At 41.4% G+C, this 25,070-nt stretch overlaps 1 protein-coding gene across 2 annotated transcripts in view; it reads left to right on the top strand.

Moving 5' to 3' along the window:
* The window catches only part of slc7a11 (solute carrier family 7 member 11), a 62,439-nt gene that overhangs the window by 14,765 nt on the left and 22,604 nt on the right, over positions 1 to 25,070 (top strand). The window contains exons 3-6 of one of the 2 annotated variants that reach the window (XM_036130106.1): positions 9,473 to 9,588; positions 14,746 to 14,871; positions 19,942 to 20,041; positions 21,641 to 21,685. In XM_036130106.1, the coding sequence (XP_035985999.1) occupies positions 9,473 to 9,588; positions 14,746 to 14,871; positions 19,942 to 20,041; positions 21,641 to 21,685 (387 nt within the window). The remainder of the gene's footprint in view (positions 1 to 9,472; positions 9,589 to 14,745; positions 14,872 to 19,941; positions 20,042 to 21,640; positions 21,686 to 25,070) is intronic. The other variant, XM_036130107.1, reaches the window with a different exon arrangement.

The raw sequence follows: 25,070 nt of genomic DNA, 5'->3' as shown, positions 1-25,070 counted from the left end.
GTGGAAGAACCACCGTGCTGGTACTATTGGACCTCAGTGCAGCATTTGATACTGTCGATCACTCCATCCTGTTAGAACGTCTGGAGAACTGGGTCGGTCTCTCTGGTACAGCACTCCACTGGTTTAAATCCTACTTAAAGGACAGGGACTTTTTTGTATCAGTAGGTAACTTTACATCAGAGATGACAAAAATCACATGTGGGGTTCCCCAAGGGTCCATTCTGGGTCCCCTCCTCTTCAATATCTACATGCTCCCCCTAGCTCAGATAATAAAAAATAACAACATCAGCTACCATAACTATGCAGACGACACACAGCTCTACATCACCATGTCACCAGGTGACTATGAACCAGTTCAGGCACTGAGTAAATGCCTAGAAGAAATCAATGCCTGGATGTGCCAAAATGTTCTTCAGTTGAATAAAAACAAAACAGAAGTAATAACATTTGGACCAATAGAGGAGAGATCAAAAGTTAGCACACAGCTCCAGCTGCTTTAGCTAGAAACCACTAATCAGGCCCGAAATCTGGGAGTAGTGATGGACTCAGACCTGAACCTCCAAAAGCATCTAAAGACAATTACAAGGTCGGCTTTCTATCACCTGAAGAACATTTCTAGGATTAAAGGACTAATGACTCAAAAGGATCTGGAAAAACTAATCCATGCGTTTATTTTTAGTCGAATTGATTACTGCAACGGTGTCTTCACAGGACTTCCTAAAAAGTGGATCAGACAGCTGCAGCTGATCCACAACACTGCTGCCCACGTCCTCACTAAGACTAAGAAAGTAGAGCACATAACCCCAGTTCTAAAGTCCTTACACTGGCTCCCTGTATCTCAGAGAATAGACTTTAAAATACTTCTGTTAGTCTATAAATCCCTAAATGGCTTAGCACCTAAATACATCACAGACTTGTTATCGGTGTATCAACCATCCAGACCACTCAGGTCTTCTGGCTCCAGCCTGCTCTGCAGAACCAGAACCAGAACTAAACAAGGAGAAGCAGCATCTAGTTCCTATGCTCCACTGATCTGGAACAAACTTCCAGAAAATTGTAAAAGTGCTGAAAGCCTGAGTTCCTTTAAATCAAGATTAAAAATATCTGTTTAGGATTGCCTTCGACTGTTCTAATTGAACTGTATTACTGAAATATAATTAGCTTACTTTGTATTCCAATTGTTTTTACTTGTTTGCTTGTTTAATTTTTATTTTCCCCATGTTCAATTTTGTTTCTGCATTTTATTCCTACTTGCTTTTATTCTGTTTTATTTTCCTATATATTTTAATTATGTAAAGCACTTTGCATTGTCTCTGTACTGAAATGTGCTATAGAAATAAATATTGCCTTTGCCTTTATGACTCAGCTCAAGAATTACATTCACACCATTTGAAGCTTTCACATTTTTTCAGATTACAACTATAGACCTTAATGTAGAACAACAGAAAGCAGTGCATAGTTTAGTGAAAAGAAAACGGCACATGATTTTGAAAATATGAAGTCCATTTGTAATCAGTGTCCTGAGTCAATAGTTCAATCTGAAAAACTCACAGAGAAAGAAATGGCAATTAGAAGGATTTTATTGATACAATATTTTAAGTCTTTGGCGCTCAGACCTCGGCAGGAACATTAATGCTGAATTATACTTTAATATGCATAAGTAGATGTATGAGAACAGGGATGTTCCCCCCAGGTCTGAAACTGGTGGTGGAGTGGAGATAGAAGAAGTTTGTTCAGTCCATATGATGATCTGTTTAAGATAGATGTCCAACTTGATAAACACAGGTTGCATGAACTGTCCATGATGAGCAAGCTTGAAGCGACTGTGGAGAGGAAAAACTCCCCTTTGGGAAGAAACCTCTGGCAGAACCGGGCCCAACATGGTGGTCTTCTGCCGGACCAATAACGGGGTGATAGGGAGTGATGAAGACTGAAGGGAGAAAACACTCTGATGGGTTGAGGATGGAGGAACGTATTGGAAGCTAGATGAACTCAGCTACGATGGTGAAGAAGGGGTTGGGGGTGGGTTGAAGCGGACATCTGATTCGAAATCCGACATGCAATCCGTTTGCGCTTGCTGGTTAGCAGCTGAGATGTGGATTTGAAGTTGCTTTTAAGATGAGCGCGGGATGCTGATTGGCTTCATGGAGGTGTGGTTCGTAGCTGATTGGCTCACATCAGAGGCGGATCGGACTCTGATTGAATGGAGGCAGGCGATGAGTTTCTTCGATTGAACTTGCACATTCAGCTTCATTTTGTAGGTCCAGCTTTTGCTGTAATAATCGCTAACTTTCAATAATTACGGGCTAACTTTCTACCAGCTTTTTATTACTTATTTCCTCTTTGCAATTCAGCTCAAACTCAGTCAAACTGGATGAAGAGAATCATTTTTAAATATTGCCATAGATTTTCAATTGAATTTAGGTCTGGACCTTGACTGAACTGGATGCAGTTTATACCACCGTGTCCTTGCAACCAGAAGGTGACGGATTAGAATCCCAGTCTTGGGTATTTCTGCGGAAAGCTTGAATGTTCTCCCCGAACACCGAACCCCCCCCCCCCCCCCCCCCAAAAAAAAACACACACACACACACACGCACACAAATGTTCTTGTTTAAAGTACAAAGTGAGGACCATGCCTTGGTCCTCAGCTGGAGCTGGAAATCTCCAAATGTGATACAGAATAAATTATTGCTTTCATTGTATGTAGTTCTTTTATTAATCTTGCGGGTCTCTGACGATGGAACACCATTAAAACCATACTAAGTAATTTTCGAGTGATGCTTCCCCTACAGGACCGTTTGAAAATAGTCTGCTAAACGAGATAACGTTACAAGGCTGGAGTAAGTTTGACCGTGTTGCATGCTGGGAGCTGGTGATTTGGTCGACCATGTTGCATGCTGGGAGCTGGAGTCTGTTACGTCATAAGATGGCATTACACTGTTGCCTCTGAAAGATTTTCTGCTTCAACATTCAAGATTCTTTATTGTCACAGCGTGTTACTGTGGTGAAATTCCTTTGAGGACATACTCCGGCATAGAGTACACACAACAAACAATAAAGAAACATGTGTACAACTTTTTTTAGCCATGTTATATAGGTTAGTTTAGACTGTGCTTCATGAATCACAAGTAATAAGGTAAAAAGGTGTTTTTTTGCAATGATTTTGAGGGTACATTTACATAAATTTGCATTTGATATTCCTGAGAGAATAGTGTGCAAATAAGCAATAACAGTAGTGTGATTATAACTATGTTGGACTTTAACATATTTAACGTTAGACGGATTTTAACATATGATTGTAACATATGATGAAAATTTGATGGACAATCTCTCAGCAGTGGTCTATTGCCCTCTGCTGAGGAACTACAGCATTAACAGTGGAGTGATTTTAACATATGTATTCCAAAAAAAAGTAAAAAACAAAGCAACTGGACTTGTTTTCCGTAGTTGAAGACGTTTCTCTTCCTCTCCAGGAAGCTTTCTCAATTCAAAAAGTCTGGGGTAATGTGGAGTAACAAGCTTTATACTACTGCCCAACAAATGCCTTGTAATGGCTTAGATAACATGCAGATTCAACAGAAACAGGTCCACCCCTTAGTAATGGGCGGTCGTTTAAGCCATTAAGCCAGCAGATCAGAGGGCGGGCCAACACGACCCGTACGAGCCACCCAGCCAGAGCCCCCTCACCCCCTAAATACCTAATAAACCCCCTCCCTCCCTCCCCCACCTTACCCTAGCCACCCCTGCCCCCCGCCCCTCCTGGGGGGAGCGGAGGCGTCAGCCCCCGACCTGGCAAGCCGCTGACTACCCATTGCAGCCCCCCGCCAAGACCCCGGACACAGTGGCCCGCACCTCCTCCAGGCCCCAGACTCCTTGCCGCCATCGGAGAACGGGGGTGTGCAGAAGACCCCGATCCTCCCTACGCCCGCTTAGATGTTGTGTTGTTGCATGTTGTTCTCAAGTGCGTTTAAAAAAACTGGGAGCGCCGAAGGGGGTGCACGGCACAGCCCATCCCCCATCCGGAAGGAAGCTGGTGCCAGCGCACCCCCTCCGGGCAACTGCCCAGAACCCTCAATGTCTAAGTGGGAGAGGAGGTGAAGGGAGCCGTCCGAGGTGAGGCTCACACAACATAAGCCCCCCCCCCCAGACGTCTTCCCCCCACCCCCCCATACCATGGCCTACATGAGTGTGGTTTGTGAAAATGTTTGGAGTGAAAGTGTCTAAGTTGCATGATAAAATTGTAATGCCCTCTCCCCCAAGTCCTACATGTGTGGCGGCGTGATGGAGCAGGCAGAGGGAGGAGTCCGGGGATGGGGAGCAAATGACTGGAAAAGCTATCCCAGAGAGCCAGCTCCCCTCCGTCCATCCGTCCGTCTTCTTCCGCTGATCCGGGGTTGGGTCGCGGGGGTAGCAGCTTCAGCTCCCCTACTGACTCCAATAGGCACCCCCGCTCCCCGAAAGCCCCACCCAGAGAAGGGGGCCTTGCCAGCGGCACCACCGTAGTCCGGGGGCCAGGGAGAGGCCGCAGGGCCCGCCAGCCAACCACCCACCAGGACCAACACCTCAATCCCCCCAGCCCACCCACCAAGCCTACTGGCTTTACCCCCCCTCCCCCAAAAAAGAATAAAATAAATAAAAATAATAATAAACATAATAAATAAATAAATAAGAGGGGGGGGACCCTGGCCAGCCAGCCCGCACGAGCCATCCCAAACCTCACCCCCCAAGCGAAACCCGCACCGGAAGACGACACAGACCAGGACCGGGACAGGGGGCCGGACACAAGCCCACCAGAACGTCCACCCCCCACCCCCCCACACCCGTAGATTTAATCCCTCCCCAACACTAACGTTCAAACAACTCACCGTACATTCGACAGTAGACATCCAGGCTGGGTAGGTCCCTACTCACCCTCCTTCCCCCTCCCCCCACTAGCAGAGTGCCTATCCAATGAAGGAGAAGAGTATCTGCCCTGAAATGTTAATGACCATTTCCCCCTACCAGCTCAACAGGCCCCGAGGCCCCCCAGCGCACCCAAGGCCCCGTGCAGGAGCGGACACCCGGGCGCGCGCCGGCCCACCCCAAAAGCGGCACACCCCCCGGAACCGGAACCCCCGAGGCCCCGCCGGGGCCCCCTCCCGAGGGCGGCGCGCCCCGGGGACCCCAGACCCACCCCGGCCCCACCCAGCGGCAGCACAGCTACCAGGTCAGTAACCCACGTCCGTCAACACGCAGCTCCCAAAGAGCGCCGCAAGCGGCTGCTGTAGGCCACCCGTAGGCCTCCCAAGCTCCTCCCAGATGGGGGCAACAGACCCCGGAGTCGGATCCACCAGGCGCCCTACTCCAAGTGCCCCCAGAGCCCCAGGAACCCCTCCATCCAGCCACTGCGCCCTGCAGGAAGCAACCCATCGCCCCCTATTCCACTAAGTGATGGTGTTGATCAGAGGAGCCCAAAGAGACCAATCAGATGTGGAAGCAGATGCTGTCTCTAGATTAATATGATCCAACAAAAGATCTCTATACTGATTGATAATGAGATTTTCTTTACTTTTCTAATTCATGAGGATAGTTTTCTTTGCGATACATAATGCAGTGAAAACCATGTAAACTATTTCTTTTTTCAGAGGACTTTCCTCAAAATTACCGAGCAAGCAAACTGATGGGGAAGGTGTAATTTTACAGCTCAAGCACTTTGATAAGTCCTTACATATCTGTGTCCAGAACCTCTGGACTGGTGTGCATAACCATAACGCATGAAAATAATTATCAGGATGATTGCCTATGCAGTGTGGACAGATATTAGATTGTGCCAAACCCATCTTGAATAATCTTTGTCCTGTGTAGTGTACTCTGTGAAGGATTTTGTATTGTATTAGTTGTAAGTTGGTTTTTCTAGTCAATTTGAAAGTTCTTAGACATATCTGAGCCCAGGAATTTTGTTCAACGGTGCCTGATAATTCCTTTTCCCATTTCATTATAGGAAGAGATATCGAATCATCTATTTTAGTCAGTGTCCTGTATGATTTAGACAGTAGTTTGGGGGGGGGGGGGGGTTAAATCTAGGAACTCTAATATATTAGTTGGAATTTGTAAACCACCATTAATATGCTTATATTTATTTTTAATTATAGATTTAAGTTGTTCATATTCCAAGAATTTATTTTTACTCATGCCATATTGCATATTTAGTTTAGCAAAATTGATGAACTCAGTTCTGTCAAGTAGATGTTCCAGATATTTAATACCTTTATTCTTCCAGTATGTAAAGTTTATCATTTTATTATTTTGTAGGATATCAGGGTTATTCCAGATAGGTGTACGACTGCATGGGATAAGTGATGTCTTTGTCATTTTAAGGAACTCCCACCATGCTGTCAGAGTAGAACTAATGTTGATATTTTTGAAGCATGTATGCCGTTTTATATTTGAGCTTATAAACGGCAGATCTGAAATCATGATATTATTGCACATTTCCTGTTCTATATCTAACCAAGGCTCATCTAAAAGACTATTTTTTATCCATTTAGAGATGTATTGTAGCCTATTTGCTAAGTAATAGTTATGGAAGTTAGGTAGATCTAATCCTCCCCTGTCTTTAGTCTTCTGTATTGTCTTTAAGCTAATACGTGGGGGTTTATCTTTCCAAAGAAATTTAGAAATGGCAGAGTCTAGAGATTTAAACCAGTCAGATGATGGTTTATTGGGGACCATTGAAAATAAATAATTAATTCTAGGTAGGACCATCATTTTTATTGAAGCTACCCTACCCATAAGTGTGATTGGAAGGGATTTCCATCTTTCAAGGTCCTCTTCTATCCTGTTTAAAAGTTGGGCATGGTTAAGTTTAAGTAAATCCGTTAATTTAGACGACACAGTAATGCCTAAATATTTAATATTTCCTGATTGCATTTGTAAATCTAGGGAGTTTTCGAGAGAGCAATTAATTGACAGTACTGTAGATTTAGACCAGTTTAAAGAGTAATCTCATACTTTAGAGAAAGATTCTAGTATTCTAATTACTTGTAAAAGAGAATTATTTGAATGCTGGAGATAAAGTAATACATCATCCGCGTACAGACTAATCTTGTGCTCTATTTTCATGCATTTTATACCTTTTACAGCTTTTGTTTGTCTGATTGTTGCCGCTAGAGGTTCTATAAAGATGGCAAAAAGTGATGGAGAAAGAGGGCATCCTTGCCTGGTGCCCCTCTGTAGACAAAAACTGGAAGATATTTGATTATTTGTCCTGACACAGGCTGTTGGAGAATTGTATAGAATTTTTAACCAGTTTATGAATAAATCGCCAAAACCGAATTTATGAAGAGTAGCGAATAAAAATTTCCAATTTACTCTATCAAATGCTTTTTCTGCGTCTAAAGACAATATATTGGTTTTAATGTTTTTACTGTAGAAATAATCAATTAATTTAAGTAATCGGCGTGTATTTGTGGATGACTGCCTTCCTCTGATGAAACCAGTTTGATCTGGATGTATTATGAGAGGAGTTACTTTGTCTAATCTTTTTGCTAAAGCTTTACAGATTATCTTAATATCCACATTAATTAAGGATATGGGACGATAACTGGTGGGCAACACAGGATCTTTGTCTGGCTTGAGCAGAAGGCTGATGGTGGCAGAATTCATATTAGCTGACAATCTGCCTTTTTCCTGTGTTTCCTGCAACATTCTGTGGAACGTTGGGGCTAGAATATTCCAGAACTCTTTATAAAACTCAGTAGGGAATCCATCTGGACCTGGAGCCTTTTTATTAGGCATGCTTTTAAGAGCTTCCTGGGTTTCAGCTGTTGTCAGCGGGGAATCCAGTGTCATTCTTTGGTTATCTGATAATTAGAACGAGTGCGCTTAAGTGACGGTGTGCTAGCAGCTGTAGGCTTCTGGGCCTTCCCCATCACGATGCTATCGAAACACTCGTCCAGGTAGCACTCCAGGCTCGTCACGGTCTCTTCGTCCAGTTTGTTCCCTCGTAAAAAATAAGACAGTTGTAAATGTTTGGGCTTTTACTTTGTATTATTTTCAGTTATTGGTTCATTCTTACCTTAGCTTGTTTGATTTGAATTACATGAACGCCTCCATTTTACTTACGCACAGCTCTCGCGAGATCTCAGCCGCTCATCTCCGTCAGTCAAATTTTACCTTGGACTCTGTTTAATTTCTTGATTGTATTTTTTTAAACTTACAAGTTAAAAAACATGTTCTTTGCTTGTAACAATAATTGAACAAAATTCACTGCATAGACGCTGTCTCTGACCAGCTATTCTGCAACAGCTTAGAAAGAGAACCCAGAAAACAGTCAGTTTGCTTGGCTTTGATTTCGATGTTGATTTCACAGAAAGTAGAATTAGCTTGCTTCCAGCTTGCACAAATGAGGCCCTGTTCTAACTGCTCGTATTAGCTGCACACTGCATGACTCCGCTCACTTGCGAGTGTTTCAGGAGCAGTTTTTTATCAGCCTGGTTTCCTCTGGGCCTGTTGTAAAAACCAAGGAGTTTTGAATGAACACTTTTTAGTGATTGGCAGAGGGGCATGGAGAAATGAGAAGGTTTTATCCCAAGAAGTCCAGAAAAACTGAAGAGCAACGACATTAATATTAAGGACCACTATGAACAGAGTATTTCAAACCGAAATATAATTTGTTTATTTACAAACCATGAACCTTGCCTGAAGGACAAAAATAGGACACAGCTAGTGTCAGTGAAACTGTGCCTATGTTGGCGGGTCTCTGAACACTGTCATTTTGTCTCTCCTGTGTAGACCCTCATTGCTGGAGTGGTCAGCGATGGAAACATGGAGCAAAACTTTATAGAGTTTTAGTAGGCACCCAGCTGTGAGGCAGCTTTGTGAGAGGGGTTCCTACAGTCTCCTTTTTCTTGTTGCTTCAGCCTAAAGTCTTACTATTATCTTCCTCCTGGCTGAACTCGAACACTATCATAACATCTACACAAACTTTGTTTCTGTGTATGTGGTTGTGCCTTACACATATGATAATTTTCCTTTAATACTGTATTTCAGAAACAAGCATTTTGTACACATCTCATTCTTGTCTGCATACTGTATCTCCAAATAAATTGAATTAGTGGAATGTTAGGCTTTTTGGGGGCAAATGAAAGCAGGCTTGGGATTTTTGTAGTCAAAAAATACACCATAAGAGTAGTCTGTTGTATTTAAATAACATTTGCGAGTTTCAAATATTCAGTACTGAATATAAATATTAAACTCTGAAGCTGAAATGATATGGTAATAAAGTGGAACCTGGGCGGCAACAAAGCTGCAATCTGAACTGAAAGACTCAGTCAAATTAATTAAATTAACAAACCAAACACATGGTAGGCTTATCAATATCGTAACACATATAGTATTAAATATTTTCAAGGTTTAGCAGCTATAAATGGTACCTATACCTAATTCACTATCACAACATAATCTGACAGGAATGTGTTGTATCTTGCAGGCCTGCAGCGATGGCAGTCATTTCACTGGCCTTTGGGCAATATATCCTGGAGCCATTCTTCATGCCTTGCAGTATCCCCCCCATGGCTGTCAAACTGGCCACAGCCACTGGCATAAGTAAATATGTTAGTTGTTGCTTTACTATCCAATAACACTTTCACTTCCTTAGTATGAGATCATTCTAATCTTTTTCTGTCCTGTTGTGGCTTCCTGTGTAAATACTGATTGTGTAGAGGCTCAGAGGGTGGAATAATTCATTTGACTGACCAACAAATGAAACTCCACATTCAGTGGAGACATGTGTTGTAAATTGGTGCTATATAGATACATTGAATTGATCATTGCAAAAGCAATCCGTTAGGAAGTTTAGTCTCTGGAAAGTTCATTTTTAGAGGAAATTTACCCAGATTAACCCTTTTGATTCATATTTCCCGTCAAAGGAACATGTACACATCAAACTGGTAAAGTGGCACATCAGCAGACTGTCATGATTTTGTCCTGGATGAACCCGGATACAGCACACACACACACAGAGCTGAGTATAAGAGAGTTTATTGAAAGAAGTGGGTGATGATGGCAAGTGGAACCAGAGTTTGTTACCAGGCGGAGGTGAAGGATGCAGGAGCTGACTGGCAGGTGAGAGAGTACACAGCTTCTCATGGACGGATAGCAGAGACCACAGCTTCACAGAGATGGGTAGCAGAGTACAAAGCTTCACAGAGATGACTAACAGAGTCCACAGCTTCACAGAGACGGGTTGCAGAGTTAACAGCTTCTCAGAGACGACTAGCAGAGTCCACAGCTTTTCAAATATAAGTCAAAATAAAAACTAATCTAACCAGGGTGGGCGGAGGGAGGCTAAGGATGGCAGGCTAGAAACAAGACCAAACCTGATCAAACCAGGGTAAACCAAAACAAAGAGCATCCAACAGATGCTAGCTGAATAACAAGGGCAAACAGGCAAGATTGGCAACCAACGCCACAGGACAAAACAGGCGAGATAGGCGTACAATAACGCCAGAGGGAAGAACAGGCGTACGACAACGCCCGGGGAACAGGTGTACTGAAACGCCCGGGGAACAGGCGTACAGAAACGCCAGAGGGACAAGACAGGCGTGCGCCAACGCAAGGGCTCAACAGACGTACGGATATGCTGGACCACAACTAACGTGCGGATCGCCAGGGGAAGGAAAAGGCGTATGGAAACGCCAAGGGAAAAAAGCCGCCGTGGCGTGAGGAAAACGCCGGGGCGCAAGGGAAGAGAACACCGGGGCGCGAGAAAAGAGAACGCTGGGGAGTGAGGGAAACGCCGGGGTGCAAGGGAAGAGAACGCCGGGGCGTGAGGGAAACGCCAGGAAACAACAACGAAGGACATCCTAACACGCCAGAGAACAAGAACGGAGAGCATCCTAACACGCCAGGGAACAAGAATGGGGATGAGCTGGTCAGCGACAGACCAGAAGCGCCAGAGGGCACAGACAGTGACTTGGGAGCGCCGGAGGGCTCTGGCGGCGGCTTGCGTGCGCTGGACAGCGACAAGCCGGGCGCACCAGAGGGCACAGCCGGGTGACATGGGAGCGTCGGAGGGCTCTGGCGGCGGCTTGCGTGCGCTGGACAGCGACAGACCAGAAGCGCCTGAGGGCACAGACTCTAAAATTTTAGCTTCATATAAACCTTCTACCTGCATGTTAGACCCAATCCCAACCAAGTTGTTTAAGGAGGTATTCCCTCTTATCAGTGGTCCTATTTTAGACACGATTAATCTATCCTTAGTAAACGGATATGTACCACAGGCTTTTAAAGTAGCTGTTATTAAACCTTTACTTAAGAAACCTTCTCTTGATCAAGATGAGTTAGTAAATTACAGACCTATATCTAATCTTCTTTTCTTATCTAAAATTCTTGAGAAAGTAGTTGCTAGTCAACTATGTGAACATTTACAAAGTAATGACCTACTTGAGGAGTTTCAGTCAGGCTTCAGAGCTCATCATAGCACTGAAACAGCTCTGGTGAAGGTCACTAATGATATTCTCATGGCCTCAGATAATGGACTTGTGTCTGTACTTGTCCAGTTAGATCTCAGTGATGCATTTGATACAGTTGATCACAATATTCTCCTACAAAGACTTGAGCATACTGTAGGGATTAAGGGGAAAGCATTAGGCTGGTTTAAATCTTATCTGTATGACAGATTCCAGTTAGTTCATGTTAATAATAAATTTTCCTCAAACTCTATGGTCATCTGTGGAGTACCACAGGGTTCAGTCCTTGGACCAATTCTCTTTACTATATATATGCTTCCGATTGGCAAAATTATCAGACAGCATGGGATTAATTTCCACTGTTATGCTGATGACACTCAGCTATATTTATCCATAAATCCTGATGAATCCAATCAATTACTTCGACTGCAGTCATGTGTTGATGACATCAAAAGCTGGATGACTTTAAATTTCCTGCACTTAAATTCTGACAAGACAGAAATTGTAATTTTTGGACAAGAGTCCTCAAAAAATAAACTTCTTAATCATTTAATCTGGATGGCATTAACTTGGCCTCTGGTAAAAAAGTAAAAAAATCTTGGTATTATTTTTGACCAAGACATGTCATTTAAATCCCATATTAAACAGGTTTCCAGAGTTTCCTTTTTTCACCTCCGGAATATCGCCAAAATTAGAAACATTCTGTCCAGGGGTGACGCTGAAAAACTAGTCCATGCATTTGTTACTTCAAGGCTGGACTATTGTAATTCTTTACTATCAGGAAGTCCACAAAATGCAGTTCAAAGCCTTCAGCTGATCCAAAATGCTGCAGCAAGAGTTCTGATGAAAATCAACAAGAGGGATCATATTTCTCCTATTTTAGCTTCCCTTCATTGGCTTCCTGTTAAATCAAGAATATAATTTAAAATTCTTCTTCTAACGTATAAAGCCCTCAGACTGCAGGTCTGCTGGTGGTTCCTAGAGTCTCTAAAAGTAGAATGGGAGGCAGATCTTTTAGCTATCAGGCTCCTCTCCTGTGGAACCAGCTCCCAGTTTTGGTCCGTGAGGCAGACACCCCGTCTACTTTTAAGACTAATCTTAAAACTTCCCTTTCTGACAAAGCTTCTAGTGAGAGTGGCTCATGCTAGCCTGAGCTACCTCTATAGTTGTGCTGTGATAGGCTTAGGCTGCTGGAGGACATCAGGGTCTAATTATCTCACTCTACTGATTTCTACTGTTCTCCAGTCTACTGCTTTCCAGTTTTCATTGCATTACATTGAAATGACTGTTGTCATTTCAGCTTTTAACCTTTCGCTCTCTCTCTTTTTTCTTCATAGTAGGTACACCTGGTCTGACGTTCTGTTAACTGTGACATCATTCAGGGAAGGCAGATCACCTGCTATTACCATCTAATGTAGAACAGATTACTAGATCAATGTGTGCTTCTGTGCTTTTTGTTTCTCTTGTTGTGTCTCTGCTCTGTCTTCTGTAACCCCAGTCGGTCGAGGCAGATGACCGTTCATACTGAGCCTGGTTCTGCTGGAGGTTTTTCCTTCCTGCTAATGGGGAGTTTTTCTTCCCACTGTCACTTCATACTTGCTCAGTATGAGGGATTGCTGCAAAGCCATGGACAATGCAGACGACTCTCCCTGTAGCTCTACGCTTCTCCAGGAGTGAATGCTGCTTGTCGAGACTTTGAAGCAATCAACTGGTTCCCTTATATAGGACATTTTTGACCAATCTGTATAATATGACTGATTTTGACTTTGTAAAGTGCCTTGAGATGACATGTTTCATGATTTGGTGCTATATAAATAAAACTGAAAATTCATGTAAATAGTGAAATACACTGGGTTGATGAGGCTTTTCTCTGACGTTCAAAACAGCAATCAAGTTTAATTTTTTTTTTTTACGTGGACAACATCTTTGCTTTTACCTCTGTTTTACATATTAAACAATCTCCTATCTGTGAATTTATTTCAATTTTTCTTTTTTTCTGTGGTCTCCATTGGCAACTTTGATAAAATAACGATCAACTGGTGTCACGAATCGAGAGATTGAGGACCCAGTATTCAGCCAGACAAGAGAGGTATAAGCACAAAAACAGGATTTATTAATAAACAGGGACAGGCAAGGCTCAATGGTCAAAAAGGCAGTCCAAAATCCGGTACACGAAAGGCAGTCCAAAACAGGCAAAAGTACAGACAAGGACAAGGCAAAACTCAAAATATCCCAAGGCAGGTCCAGGTCAGAGAAACAGGTAAGCAATCATACCGGGCAAGAAAATCAGGTTCAGGGTTCAGGCTGGCTCAGAATCAAAAAGGCAATCGGGTCGGTATCAACAGTGCTATCAGAATTCAACGCTGGATAAGACTCACCAAGTGGCTCGAATTGATCTGGCAGATTGCAGAGGTTTGTGGCAGGACTATAAAGGGGAGTGAGCAGGTGAATGGAGTGAAGACTAATTACAAGTGAGCAGGTGGAACTAATCAGGGCAAGGGAGCTGACTGATTGCTGAGGGGAGAACAAACCGAGCTGATAAAGTGACAGGTAAATAACAGTTAATCTAAACAGAGCAACACGTCTAAAACAAAGCCAAAACAAGAAAGAACCCAAAAGCAGAAACTTAACTAATAAAACGGATAACCTGAACCAAGACAAAACCCAAATCATGACAACTGGCTCATTGAAAATACACATTAACATTCATGAGGCACTTTATATTGACCAGGTATGCAAACATAAATGTACAGTTGTGATCTATAAAGGAAGTTGTGTGCTGGTGTGCATGAGCATGGTTTTATAAATCTTTTTTTTGGCATAAACTATTTTCGTTGTTTTTGCCATACCTGCACATTTAGTAAGGATTCTTTCCAATATTTTATAAATGAGATCAATGATAATCTTTAAGTATGTTACGCATAATAAATAAAAGAGGATCTAACTTGTTTTTTTGATGACTGCATTATCAAAAAGCTTTTTAAGAGATTTAATTTCTGAGGTATTTAAGTTTTCTTTTTACATTTTAACTTAAATTAAAAATGTAATATTTTCAAAATCAATTTAATAGCTGTTTCAATGGAAAATATACTAAGTAAAAAACAACAACAACATGGAATTTGGTCCAAATTAAAAATTTCTCAACAAAAGGCATACTGTGATTGCAGTGTAATGATAGATTTTTTGCTGAGTCTATAATTCATGTTTTTTTATGGCCCTAGGATAATACCTTTTTAACTCAACTCCAGAGTGAGTTAGAAACGATCACTGACAGCTCTGTTTCTCTGTGCAGCTTCTGTTATGTATCTGAACAGTATGAGTGTTACCTGGACAGCCAGGATTCAGATTCTCCTCACCGTCAGCAAGTTAGTAGCCATTGCCACCATCATATTACCTGGGATGTACCTGCTCTTTAAAGGTAAGACTGTTATATTATCATTGTCATACTGGGCTCTAAAAGTATTCAACAACGGGAAAGCTCCCTCATTTCAGAACATGTACAGTATTTCCTGTGTCCGTTAAGTGTTGTTCATGAACCCAGTGTTTCTAGACACTCATTGGCTTTACACTGATTGCTCAAGCAAAAAAAAAAAAATTTCCTTTTTTAGCATCACGCTGAATCATGCACTGTAAATATAACCTGGGAGACTCTCAGGCTGTGATCCACAGCTGTACGCAGCAAGCATCAAGTCCCACATTTCCCAATGTCCTAGCAGCAGGTGTTCAGAGGGGGAGCTGCTGCTTTTGCTCAGCTGTAGGCCTTAAAACTGCCTATTTTGTTTTTACATTAGATGAATTAATACAATCATTTACAGGACATTGCTCAAAGTTGGTTTGTTCTCACTGTTTAGAGGAAATAACTAATCTCATTGAGTTGACAAGAAAGGAACCTTAAAGGTTTGTTAACTTTTAATTTATATGTCAGTAGCTCACTCTGGTTTTATACAAAATGTTATGAAAGATTATCCCATCCTGCTAGCATAGTAGTTGTTATTTTGTTTTTATGCTTTATTTTTGCTCACTTTGTTAGTAAATAAAGCCCTTGTGTTTATTTATAATAACAACGGAAGTACGACACTGCGCGCGCACAGCAGGCAATTAAACAAGGAAGCAGCTAACAGCTATTAGCATCTCCCGGGAAAACAATGAAGAATGGTCCAAGATCCAATGGAATAGACAAAACAAATTATGATTCCAAGTTGGTAAAGACTAGAATACTGCTGGGAATACAGTAGTCACTAAAGCGAAAGCTAGCGCCACCAACCACTCAGATGTGATCGCAAAGTTGATTGACGTGAGTAAATGTTTTGATATGAGGCTCTTAAAGTTGCTGTAGATCGGGGCATTTAATTAATAATGGTTGGTATTCAAGAACACCAAGCTGCTGCTTTACAGCGCGGCAATAAAAATGGTTGCCTCAATGCTAAAAAGAGCCCAACAGATTTTACGTTCACAAGCAGAGCCTTACTGCTTTCGCCATGGTGCTCTGTTTGATTTATATATGCAAAAAGCTTTATTAGAATTTATGCAGGTAATAATTCATGTTAAATGGACACTGAAACAAGAAGGTAGAAGAGGAAAAAAGGACAAAAGGTGAAAGAGAAAGAGAAGAGAAAAGGGAGAGAGCAATACAACATATATACCTTCAACTTGAATATTCTGACTATTTCTCAACTAAATGACCCCAGTTGGGAGGTAGTGTTTCTGGCAAGGATTAATGGCATCAGTGGGGTTCCTTCAGAGACTATCCATGCTGGTTTTCCTTCAGCATCAGAATCCAATTCAGCTTTATTTTCCAGGTATGTGTACACATATGAGAAATTTGACTCTAGATTGTACAGTGCTCATGATGTGCTTACTTATACAATAACAGAATAATGCAGTAATAAAAAAACACTGTGCAGTATAGAAAACACATTAACATTATAAACAAGTGGAAAAATTGAGACAATAATGCAATGGTGCAATAAGCAGAGTGCAACGAATGCAAGACAAAATACTAATTCCATTGTTATTATGTACATGTCAGAGGTGGAAGTTATGTACAGGTACACATACAGACATAAATGTCCACAGTGTGATCAGTGTAAAGAAGGAGAATCCTGGAAGAATGAGTATTAATTACGGTGTTGTGTACATGAAGTAGGTGGATTTGGTATAGAGTGTATACAATGTGACAATATGAACAGTAAAAATGAAGAGACCTGAAATTTCTTTCCACTATTAGAGTTCCGAGCTCACGGAGCGGGCTCTTAGCTTTTAAAATGAAAGAACAAGGCATGAAAGGCATGCCCGGTTGCCTGCTCATCAGCCTGATTCGTTGTTTTTTTTCCATTTTGTCAAACTATTATTATTATTATTAGCTGCCAAAACACATTCTGCATGGTGTAAAAGGAAAAATCTATTGGTATTCAAGTTCAGAGTCCACACCGCTACTAAAACTAAAAAATTCAGACCCCTCAACAACAAGGTGGCGCTATTATTAAGTACAATACGTTTTAGTTTGGAACGGTCAAAGTATAAGTCACACTCTCAAGAAGTTTATATCCCTACGTTTGGGCAATGATTTTGCATCACATGACATAGACCATGTCCCTTTTGGCCTGGCTACCTTTTTGGCTACATTGTGGTAAAGGCAAAACCTAATAATGAAAACGTCTATGTATTGACTTTGATGACCCTCCATCCACAGGGGGTGCTATAATTTTCAGAAGTTTATTACGCCAAACGGCTCACTATCAGTCCTTTCTGGGTCAGCATTTAGGTTTTACTGGTAACTTCAGCCTGTATGCCACTTCTAACTGTTGCTGTGCATATAGACTTGCATCCAGTTGGCAATGCAGCTGCTCTGAAATGAACCGTGTCCTTTACTGTTTCCCTGTTTAGCGTAATGAACAAGGCAGGCCGATGGCTGTGGACTGCTGGTCATTGCTAGTGTGTGGTTTGCACAAATTGTATTTAGTCTTCTTTGTCTTTTGACTCATTGTGAGATTATGTTGGAGCAGGCAGCAATTGTATGTAATATAATAGAAACAAATGTGAGTGGTTTAGCATAAAAATATTAAAGGGGGTTAATGCATCATTTGAACATACATGTACTGCTAAATGTCCTCTTTTGTGAGATCCAGGGCTGTCCAGAAAACACCTGGGACTGAAACACAGGTCTAACAACACACCTGGTCATAATGTATGTAAAGCATAACACCAGATTAATACCAGTCTTTCATAACAAATTTGATCACATCTGCAGCATGTGTTTAGGCTTTCTTTTTTTGCAGTAACATGATATGAAGCCAATACATGCCTGAAGTTGGAAAAAGGATCATACAAGGTTTTCTAGAATCTATGAACAAAACCATCTGATTCCCTTCCTCATTAACTAGGAGTTCCTGGCCTTCTAATTAATTAGAGAGTAGCAGCCCTCCTTGGAGTTTTAGTCATTTATCACAGAACTGTAAAGTTATTAATCAAAAGAAATTAATTATTTAAGCTGATAAACTACTCTTTTAAACACAAGAGTGTATCTGTTAAACCTGCGGTAATGTGCAGAGACTAGATAATTAGATTTTAAAATTAACACTGCTTAATGAAACTGCTTTAACTAATTAACTCTGACTCTACAGCCATGAGCGTTAGATTCTGACCGAAAGAACAAGATTGCGGATACAGGCGACCAAAATGAGTTTTCTCCGTAGTGTGTCTGGGCTCTCCTTAGAGATAGGGTGAGAAGTTCGGCCATCCAGAGGGGACTCAGAGTAGAGCTGCTGCTTCTCCACGTCGAGAGGAGCCAGTTGAGGTGGCTTAAGTAACTGGTTATGATGCCTCCTGGATGTCTCCCTGGTGAGGTGTTCCGGGCACGTCCCAGAGACCCAGAGGGAGACCCAGGACACGCATGTTGACATTCCCTTTGTTATCTCCTGATTATCAATACATAGAGCATATGCTGTTTAGCAATGTGGTCAGTCAATGTAGTTCAATTATGTTATCAGTATTTGATCATGAAATCATTCACAGCTAAAGGTTGATCATACCTGAGTGGTATTTTTGGACTTGACAGAAATCTTTATCCCCAATCTAAATGAAAAAGTTACTTCTCTATTTATTCATTTCATAGTTAGTTTTATTATTGGTGTAAATATCTGAGAAATCCCTAATCTGGTGTGCTGCTGCAAAAAGCCTACTGTATACTCGTGTCATTCATTGTTATGAATATATAGATTTTAATCAAAATCATAATTAATATTTTGGAACCAAAGTCAAAAATCATTCACAACAAAAATATATTAAAAGTACCCTGGGGGCTTGTGATGATGGGGCTACTAGCACATAATAATTAATAAATAATTGGAACTAATAATTAATTATCATTAACCAAAATTACCAGAAACATTTAGATGTTCTAACTTATGGTGGAATTTTGTGGTTGTTTGGTCCTTGTTAATAATTGCGAGCTATAACTGCAATTTGTAGTTAACAATTATTAACCAAATCACCATACAATCTCTTATCAACTGTTAACCTGAAAGGGACAATTCAAGCGCTAACCCTCAGGCAGCAAATTTTTCTTATATAACAATTATATAACACGTGCAAACAAGTATCTCTTCATCTATGAGAGTTTATTACACCAAATACAATACCAAATACCTGATACAATCGTAACTATATGAATCACAAACTTCTTAACTAACTAGAAACACACTTCTAACTAATAATCAAAGGTACATTGCAAAACAATCGAGTAAAAATAATTGAGCAATTGAGAAATAATACAGTTGGACCAGTACTTTCTAGACAATTAAACTTCGAGCACACAGTGATGGTTTAGGAGCGTCCTACTTCTAAAACCTACTTTATCCTGTCCAAGCTAGGAAGAAAAACAACAAAATAAAACACATTTACTTGTAGCTGTCTTCTGCTAGCTGCTAAAGGTTTCTGAGGTTGGATGTGGAGACAAACAGGGGTGGCACAGTTTTACTTTAGTTCAGGAAGCAAAAATTATGAAAAACTGCAGTTGGGGCAACTGAAAAAAACAAACAAACAAGGATGCCTTTTTCTTTTTGGAATATCTCCCTTAGATTTTCTAGTACCAGCGTCTGCTTAGGATCCAGTAATAGATCGGTAAATAAAGTTGAAAATCAGCTGGTTTCACACAGCTGGATTTCAAAGCTGTGCAGACAGCTGTCTTCTTTTAAGAAAGTGTAGTGTGTTTTTTTAGAAACTGGCAAGCAAATTTCTAAAAAAAACAGTTACATTTGCGCCCCGAAAAACAATGTCCAAGTACACTACGGAGGGAAAAGAACATTGTTGCTGCATTTGCATGTCCCTTTTATGCTGTGTGAGGGGAGCTTGGACTTCTGGGTGTGTAGGCAAAGCCCAGGAGAGCTGCTACAAAGCCTGCTGGAACATGGAAGCAACAATATTTCCTTGTGAATTGATCCTAAAAATGCATATCCTTATGTATGTTTGTGTGTTTGTGTTCTTACAGGTGAGACCAAAAACTTTGAGAATGCCTTTGACCTAAACAGCATACAGCTGTCTGGAATGCCCCTAGCTTTCTACTCTGGAATGTATGCATATGCTGGCTGGTAGGTATGGTCCTCAGGAAAACAGGCAAACAGTATTAGCGAAGTCCACAGACACAGGACCAAAGTTGTTTTATTCATAGCAGACTACAAAGTTGATGTAAAATTTTTAATATTATCGGCAGCTAAAGTTTAAGATTAGCTTTTGTCCACCTCTTCCATTCCAAGGATATTAATAACTCAATGTATTGGGAGAACGTTTAGTTTTTCATAAAAGAAAAAATAAAATAACTAAGAAAACTAGAGTGACTAAATTCAAAATCTTTATATCCATTGAACATTGTTAGAAGGCTCACATATGACAGGGAGGTAAATCAGACTAATTTGTATTGAAGTAATTGGTCAGTATACATCTACAGTGGCAGCCAACATCTGTAGATATAGCACCACTGGTAAAGATGAATAAAAAGCAATACAATTTATTTAACCTTCATGGCAAGAGCATAATGTCACAATGAATATTTTAGAAAATCTCGTTTTGAAATGTGAGAGAACAGTCTCTCTCTAGATAAGGATGTATACATATAGATATAAGGTGTTTGCACACCTATAGTCCATTTACTTTGATCTGAATCATTTATGAAAGATAACATAATGATTTTCTGTGGTTCAGTTTCTGTTCACAAAGAAGAAACTCCAAGCAAACAAAAACATGTCACTGTAAACCCTGCAAGAACGCTCAGTCTGTTTATTGGTCAGTTGTGTGGACAGAAGCAATAGAGTTAAACACTGGAAGTAGATGGTGTGTTCCATGCTCGTCAAAAACATGGAGAGCTTAATTATATAATCAGTGCATTTGTGGGTACTCTTTTAGGCAAAATTACATATAAGTATACAAAATTAGTTTAAGAACACATATTGAAAGTAGTATACAGCTTTATGGTTCACAAAAGGATGTGCAGGATTTGTTTATTAGTTTGTTTACTCTTCTGCATCCCACAATGCTATGAAAAACTGGCTCAGGAAGGTGTCTAGCTAAAACTCGCAGTATACAGCTCAGACCTATTTCACAACTTTCTATTGAGCGGACCAGATCATTCTTAACATAGCACACAGCAGGAATAACCCTTATGATTATCTTAAAAGCATACCCGATAGTCGGGGCCTGTCAGAAGGGGAAGATCAGGGTAAAAAATCTGGCAAATGATCCTGCTGTGTGAACCAGCCTTTAGTTATTGATCACAGGTATTTCAGCATTATTCACACACTTTAGTTTGTGTTTCTAACCATTTTTTAATAGTTTGTGTTAGGTATCTAAGTACGTTATGTACTTAAAGTTTAGACCTTTAGCTCTCACTGGACACAAGATGCTTGTTTTTTTTCAAGGTTAAATCAGGGATGCATATAGATATGTAAAAGTTATTCAAACCTGAAAAACCTTAAGTGAATAAACACCACTCAAAAGGCATAACTATTGGTTACATTATCCATGAATGATCAACATAAAGATACTATATCACTGTTGTAATAGAAACATTTTAACTGGTTATATAACATAATTGTTGTGTAAAGACATATCCAATGGTAGGAATGAGTGTTTGGATCTTTTATCTGTTGCTGTTGATATTCCCCTCAAAGGTGTTTCTTTTCTTTGCTTTAAAGGTTTTATCTCAACTTTGTGACGGAGGAAGTTGATAACCCAGAGAAGTACGTTCCATTAGCTGGTTGATCTGTAATTACATTATTGTCATTATGTAACCATTATGAAATTTCAGTGAGACACCAGCTCAGAATTGACACAGATTCCCACATAACATACAGACCCAAACATGATATAATGTTCAAATAGTTAAATGCACCAACAACACTTCTTGAGAAGCTAAAAGCCTGCAAATAGTCCTTAGCATCTGGTAAGATTTAAATGTCCTAGTTACAAAGACAAGATTACAGCCTATTTACAGACATTATAAGTTACTGTGATATCCCATGAATATAGCAGACACTAATAACACTCTGGGTATAATTAGTGTCTAACACTCTATATTTCTCCCTTAGCTTTTGTGCATTTGAATTTCATGCAGGCCTTAGTGTTTGTTTCAGCAGCTGAATTTTGTTGGATATCTTGCAGCAGCTGCTACAGCAGCCTGTGCTCAATGGAAGCTCAGATTGGCAATTTTAGAGGGGAGTAAAGTAAATAATGTTTAATGAAAAATAGTTAGCTCTCTACAGCCTGGGTCTCAAATGTGATAAGAAATATGCAAATTAGGTGATGGCATCACTCCCATCCACCCCAAAATAAATAAATAAATTAATTAATTAAATAAAAATACAATAAAAAATAAAAACACAACCACGGTTTAACAGAGGAAACCTTGGTCCTTTGTCATCATTTTAAGAACAATGATAAAACTAAAGTGGAGGTCAATAGAAGGCAAATTTGACATGAACATATTTTAAAATATGAGGTGAAAATATGAAAGTGGTCTAGTGATTCACTGTTGTATACAGTGGAAACAATAAGTTCATTGTCATGCCTTTTCATTTTTACCTATCACTTGTACACTTGTCAAGAGATGATAGGGACTACAAATGATCTATAACTGCTTATCCTTGCAGTCCCACTGGGAGAAACACAACCATGCAAACACACACACTCACTTCTAATGGTATTGTCAAGTCAACATGCATGTTTTTCGATTCTGAGCAGAACCAGAATACCAAGAAAGAAACCCACAAATGCATAAACTTGTAAACTCTATGCTGCAAGGCCCTGGATGGGGTTTAAACCCATGACCTTCTTGTTGCAAAGCAAGAGTTCTAACAGCTGTGCAACTCTACAGGCTTTTTCTATTCTTAATTTTGTAAAAACTAGCCAAGTAGCAATATACCATGCATATGTACTTACAAGCGTGAGAGTGAGCTACAGATGACTTCTGGTCAAACCATCCCTTCACTAATTCTTATTCTACTTGATACTCACGAGTTACAATCTTGTTTCTTCCTATTTTCCTTTTGTCCCCTTGAACAAACCACTCCATAGCCATGTACATTACTGATGCAGTATTTCTCTTACGCCCGCTGACAAGGCAGGGGTGGGGGTGGGCGGTGGGGGGCAAAGGGGTCAGTTGTCCCGGGGTGGGGGTTGACGGGCAGAACTGGTGCTCTGATCATTAGATTATTGGCAGGAATGTTAAACATTATAATTTATGTGAAAAACAATGAATATTTGAGTTATATCCTGATATGGATAGGAAAGGAAAAGAGGGTCCGTTGGATAGTCGAATCTCAGATTTAGAAAGAGCAGTGTGGTTTTGGTCCTGGCCGTGGAACACTGGATCAGCTCTATACCCTCAGCAGGATTCTGGAGGGGGCATGGGAGTTTGCCCAACCAGTCTACATGTGCTTTGTGGATCTGGAGAAGGCATTCGACCATGTCCCCCGAGGGATCCTGTGGGGGGTACTCCGGGAGTATGGAGTACCGGACCCTTTAATAAGGGCTGTCAGGTCTCTGTACGACCGGTGTCAGAGTCTGGTCCGCATTGCCGGCAGTAAGTCGGACTCATTTCCGGTGAGAGTTGGACTCCGCCAAGGCTGCCCTTTGTCACCGATTCTGTTCATAACTTTTATGGACAGAATTTCTAGGCGCAGCCAAGGTGTTGAGGGGATCCGTTTTGGTGGCCTTAGGATTGCGTCTCTGCTATTCGCGGATGACGTGGTCCTATTGGCTTCATCAGGGCGTGATCTACAGCTCTCACTGGAGCGGTTCGCAGCCGAGTGCGAAGCGGCCGGGATGAAAATCAGTGCCTCCAAATCCGAGACCATGGTCTTGAACCGGAAAAGGGTAGAGTGCCTTCTCCGGGTTGGGGAGGATGTGCTGCCCCTAGTGGAGGAGTTCAAGTATCTTGGGGTCTTGTTCAGGAATGAGGGGAAGATGGAGCGGGAGATCGACAGGCGGATTGGTGCAGCGTCTGCTGTGAAGAGGGCGCTGTACCGATCCATTGTGGTGAAGAGAGAGCTGAGCCAAAAGGCGAAGCTCTCGATTTACCGGTCGATCTACGTTCCTACCCTCATCTATAGTCACGAGCTTAGGGTCGTGACCGAAAGAACGAGATCCCGGATACAAGCGGCTGAAATGAGTTTTCTCCGTAGGTGTCTGGGCTCTTCCTTAGAGATAGGGTGAGGAGCTCAGTCATCCGGGGAGGACTCAGAGTAGAGCTGCTGCTCCTCCACGTCCAGAGGAGCCAGTTGAGGTGGCTCGGGCATCTGGTCAGGATGCCTCCTGGACGCCTCCCTGGTGAGGTGTTCCGGGCACGTCCCACCGGGAGGAGGCCCAGGGGAAGACCCAGGACACGCTGGAGGGACTATGTCTCCCGGCTGGCCTGGGAACGCCTTGGGATTCCTCCTGGGGAGCTGGCCCAAGTGGCCGGGGAGATGGACGTCTGGGCCTCCCTACTGAAGCTGCTACCCCCGCGACCCGACCCCGGATAAGAGGAAGAAGATGGATAGATGGATGGATGCACTTTACTTACGACTTTGCTTCTAGGATCGTTCACAGAGAGGAATTCTTTAAGTAGAAACCGTATTTAGCTAACAGGAACTGAATGTGAAGTAACTGATGACAAGGCAGGAAGTGGTAAAGAAAAAACAGGAAACGGTATCAAAATAAAAAGGTCCTATTCTTTCTGAATGTGTCAATATAAAAATCTCTATACACATATCGCCCTAATGGCGACACAATAATAATTAAAGGCTACCATTTTGTAGAATATTCTTGTATTTCACTTTTACTTGTCCCCATGTTCTAGTGGCTCCCGTGGAGGCTGTGATATAAAAGAACAAAGTAAATATGAAATTATTAAAATGCAAAAATTCATACTGTAGAAAGTGATAGAAACATCTACCATGGACAGTATTTACACATTAATTTGTCTGCTGCTGTTTGCCAGCCCTCTCTCCTGGCTTTAACAGACTTTGAGGTGTTACCTGTCACTTTAATTAATGACTCAAATTCGGCATAACCTTCCAAGCTCTTGTTCTGCTTGGGAGAAAAACTGTGGGCGTTCTTTGGCCATGCTGAACTGCTGATCATTGT

Source organism: Fundulus heteroclitus, unplaced genomic scaffold, assembly GCF_011125445.2.
Source record: "Fundulus heteroclitus isolate FHET01 unplaced genomic scaffold, MU-UCD_Fhet_4.1 scaffold_28, whole genome shotgun sequence".
NCBI classification, from domain to species: domain Eukaryota; kingdom Metazoa; phylum Chordata; class Actinopteri; order Cyprinodontiformes; family Fundulidae; genus Fundulus; species Fundulus heteroclitus.
This window is presented reverse-complemented; position numbering and strand designations above follow the sequence as displayed.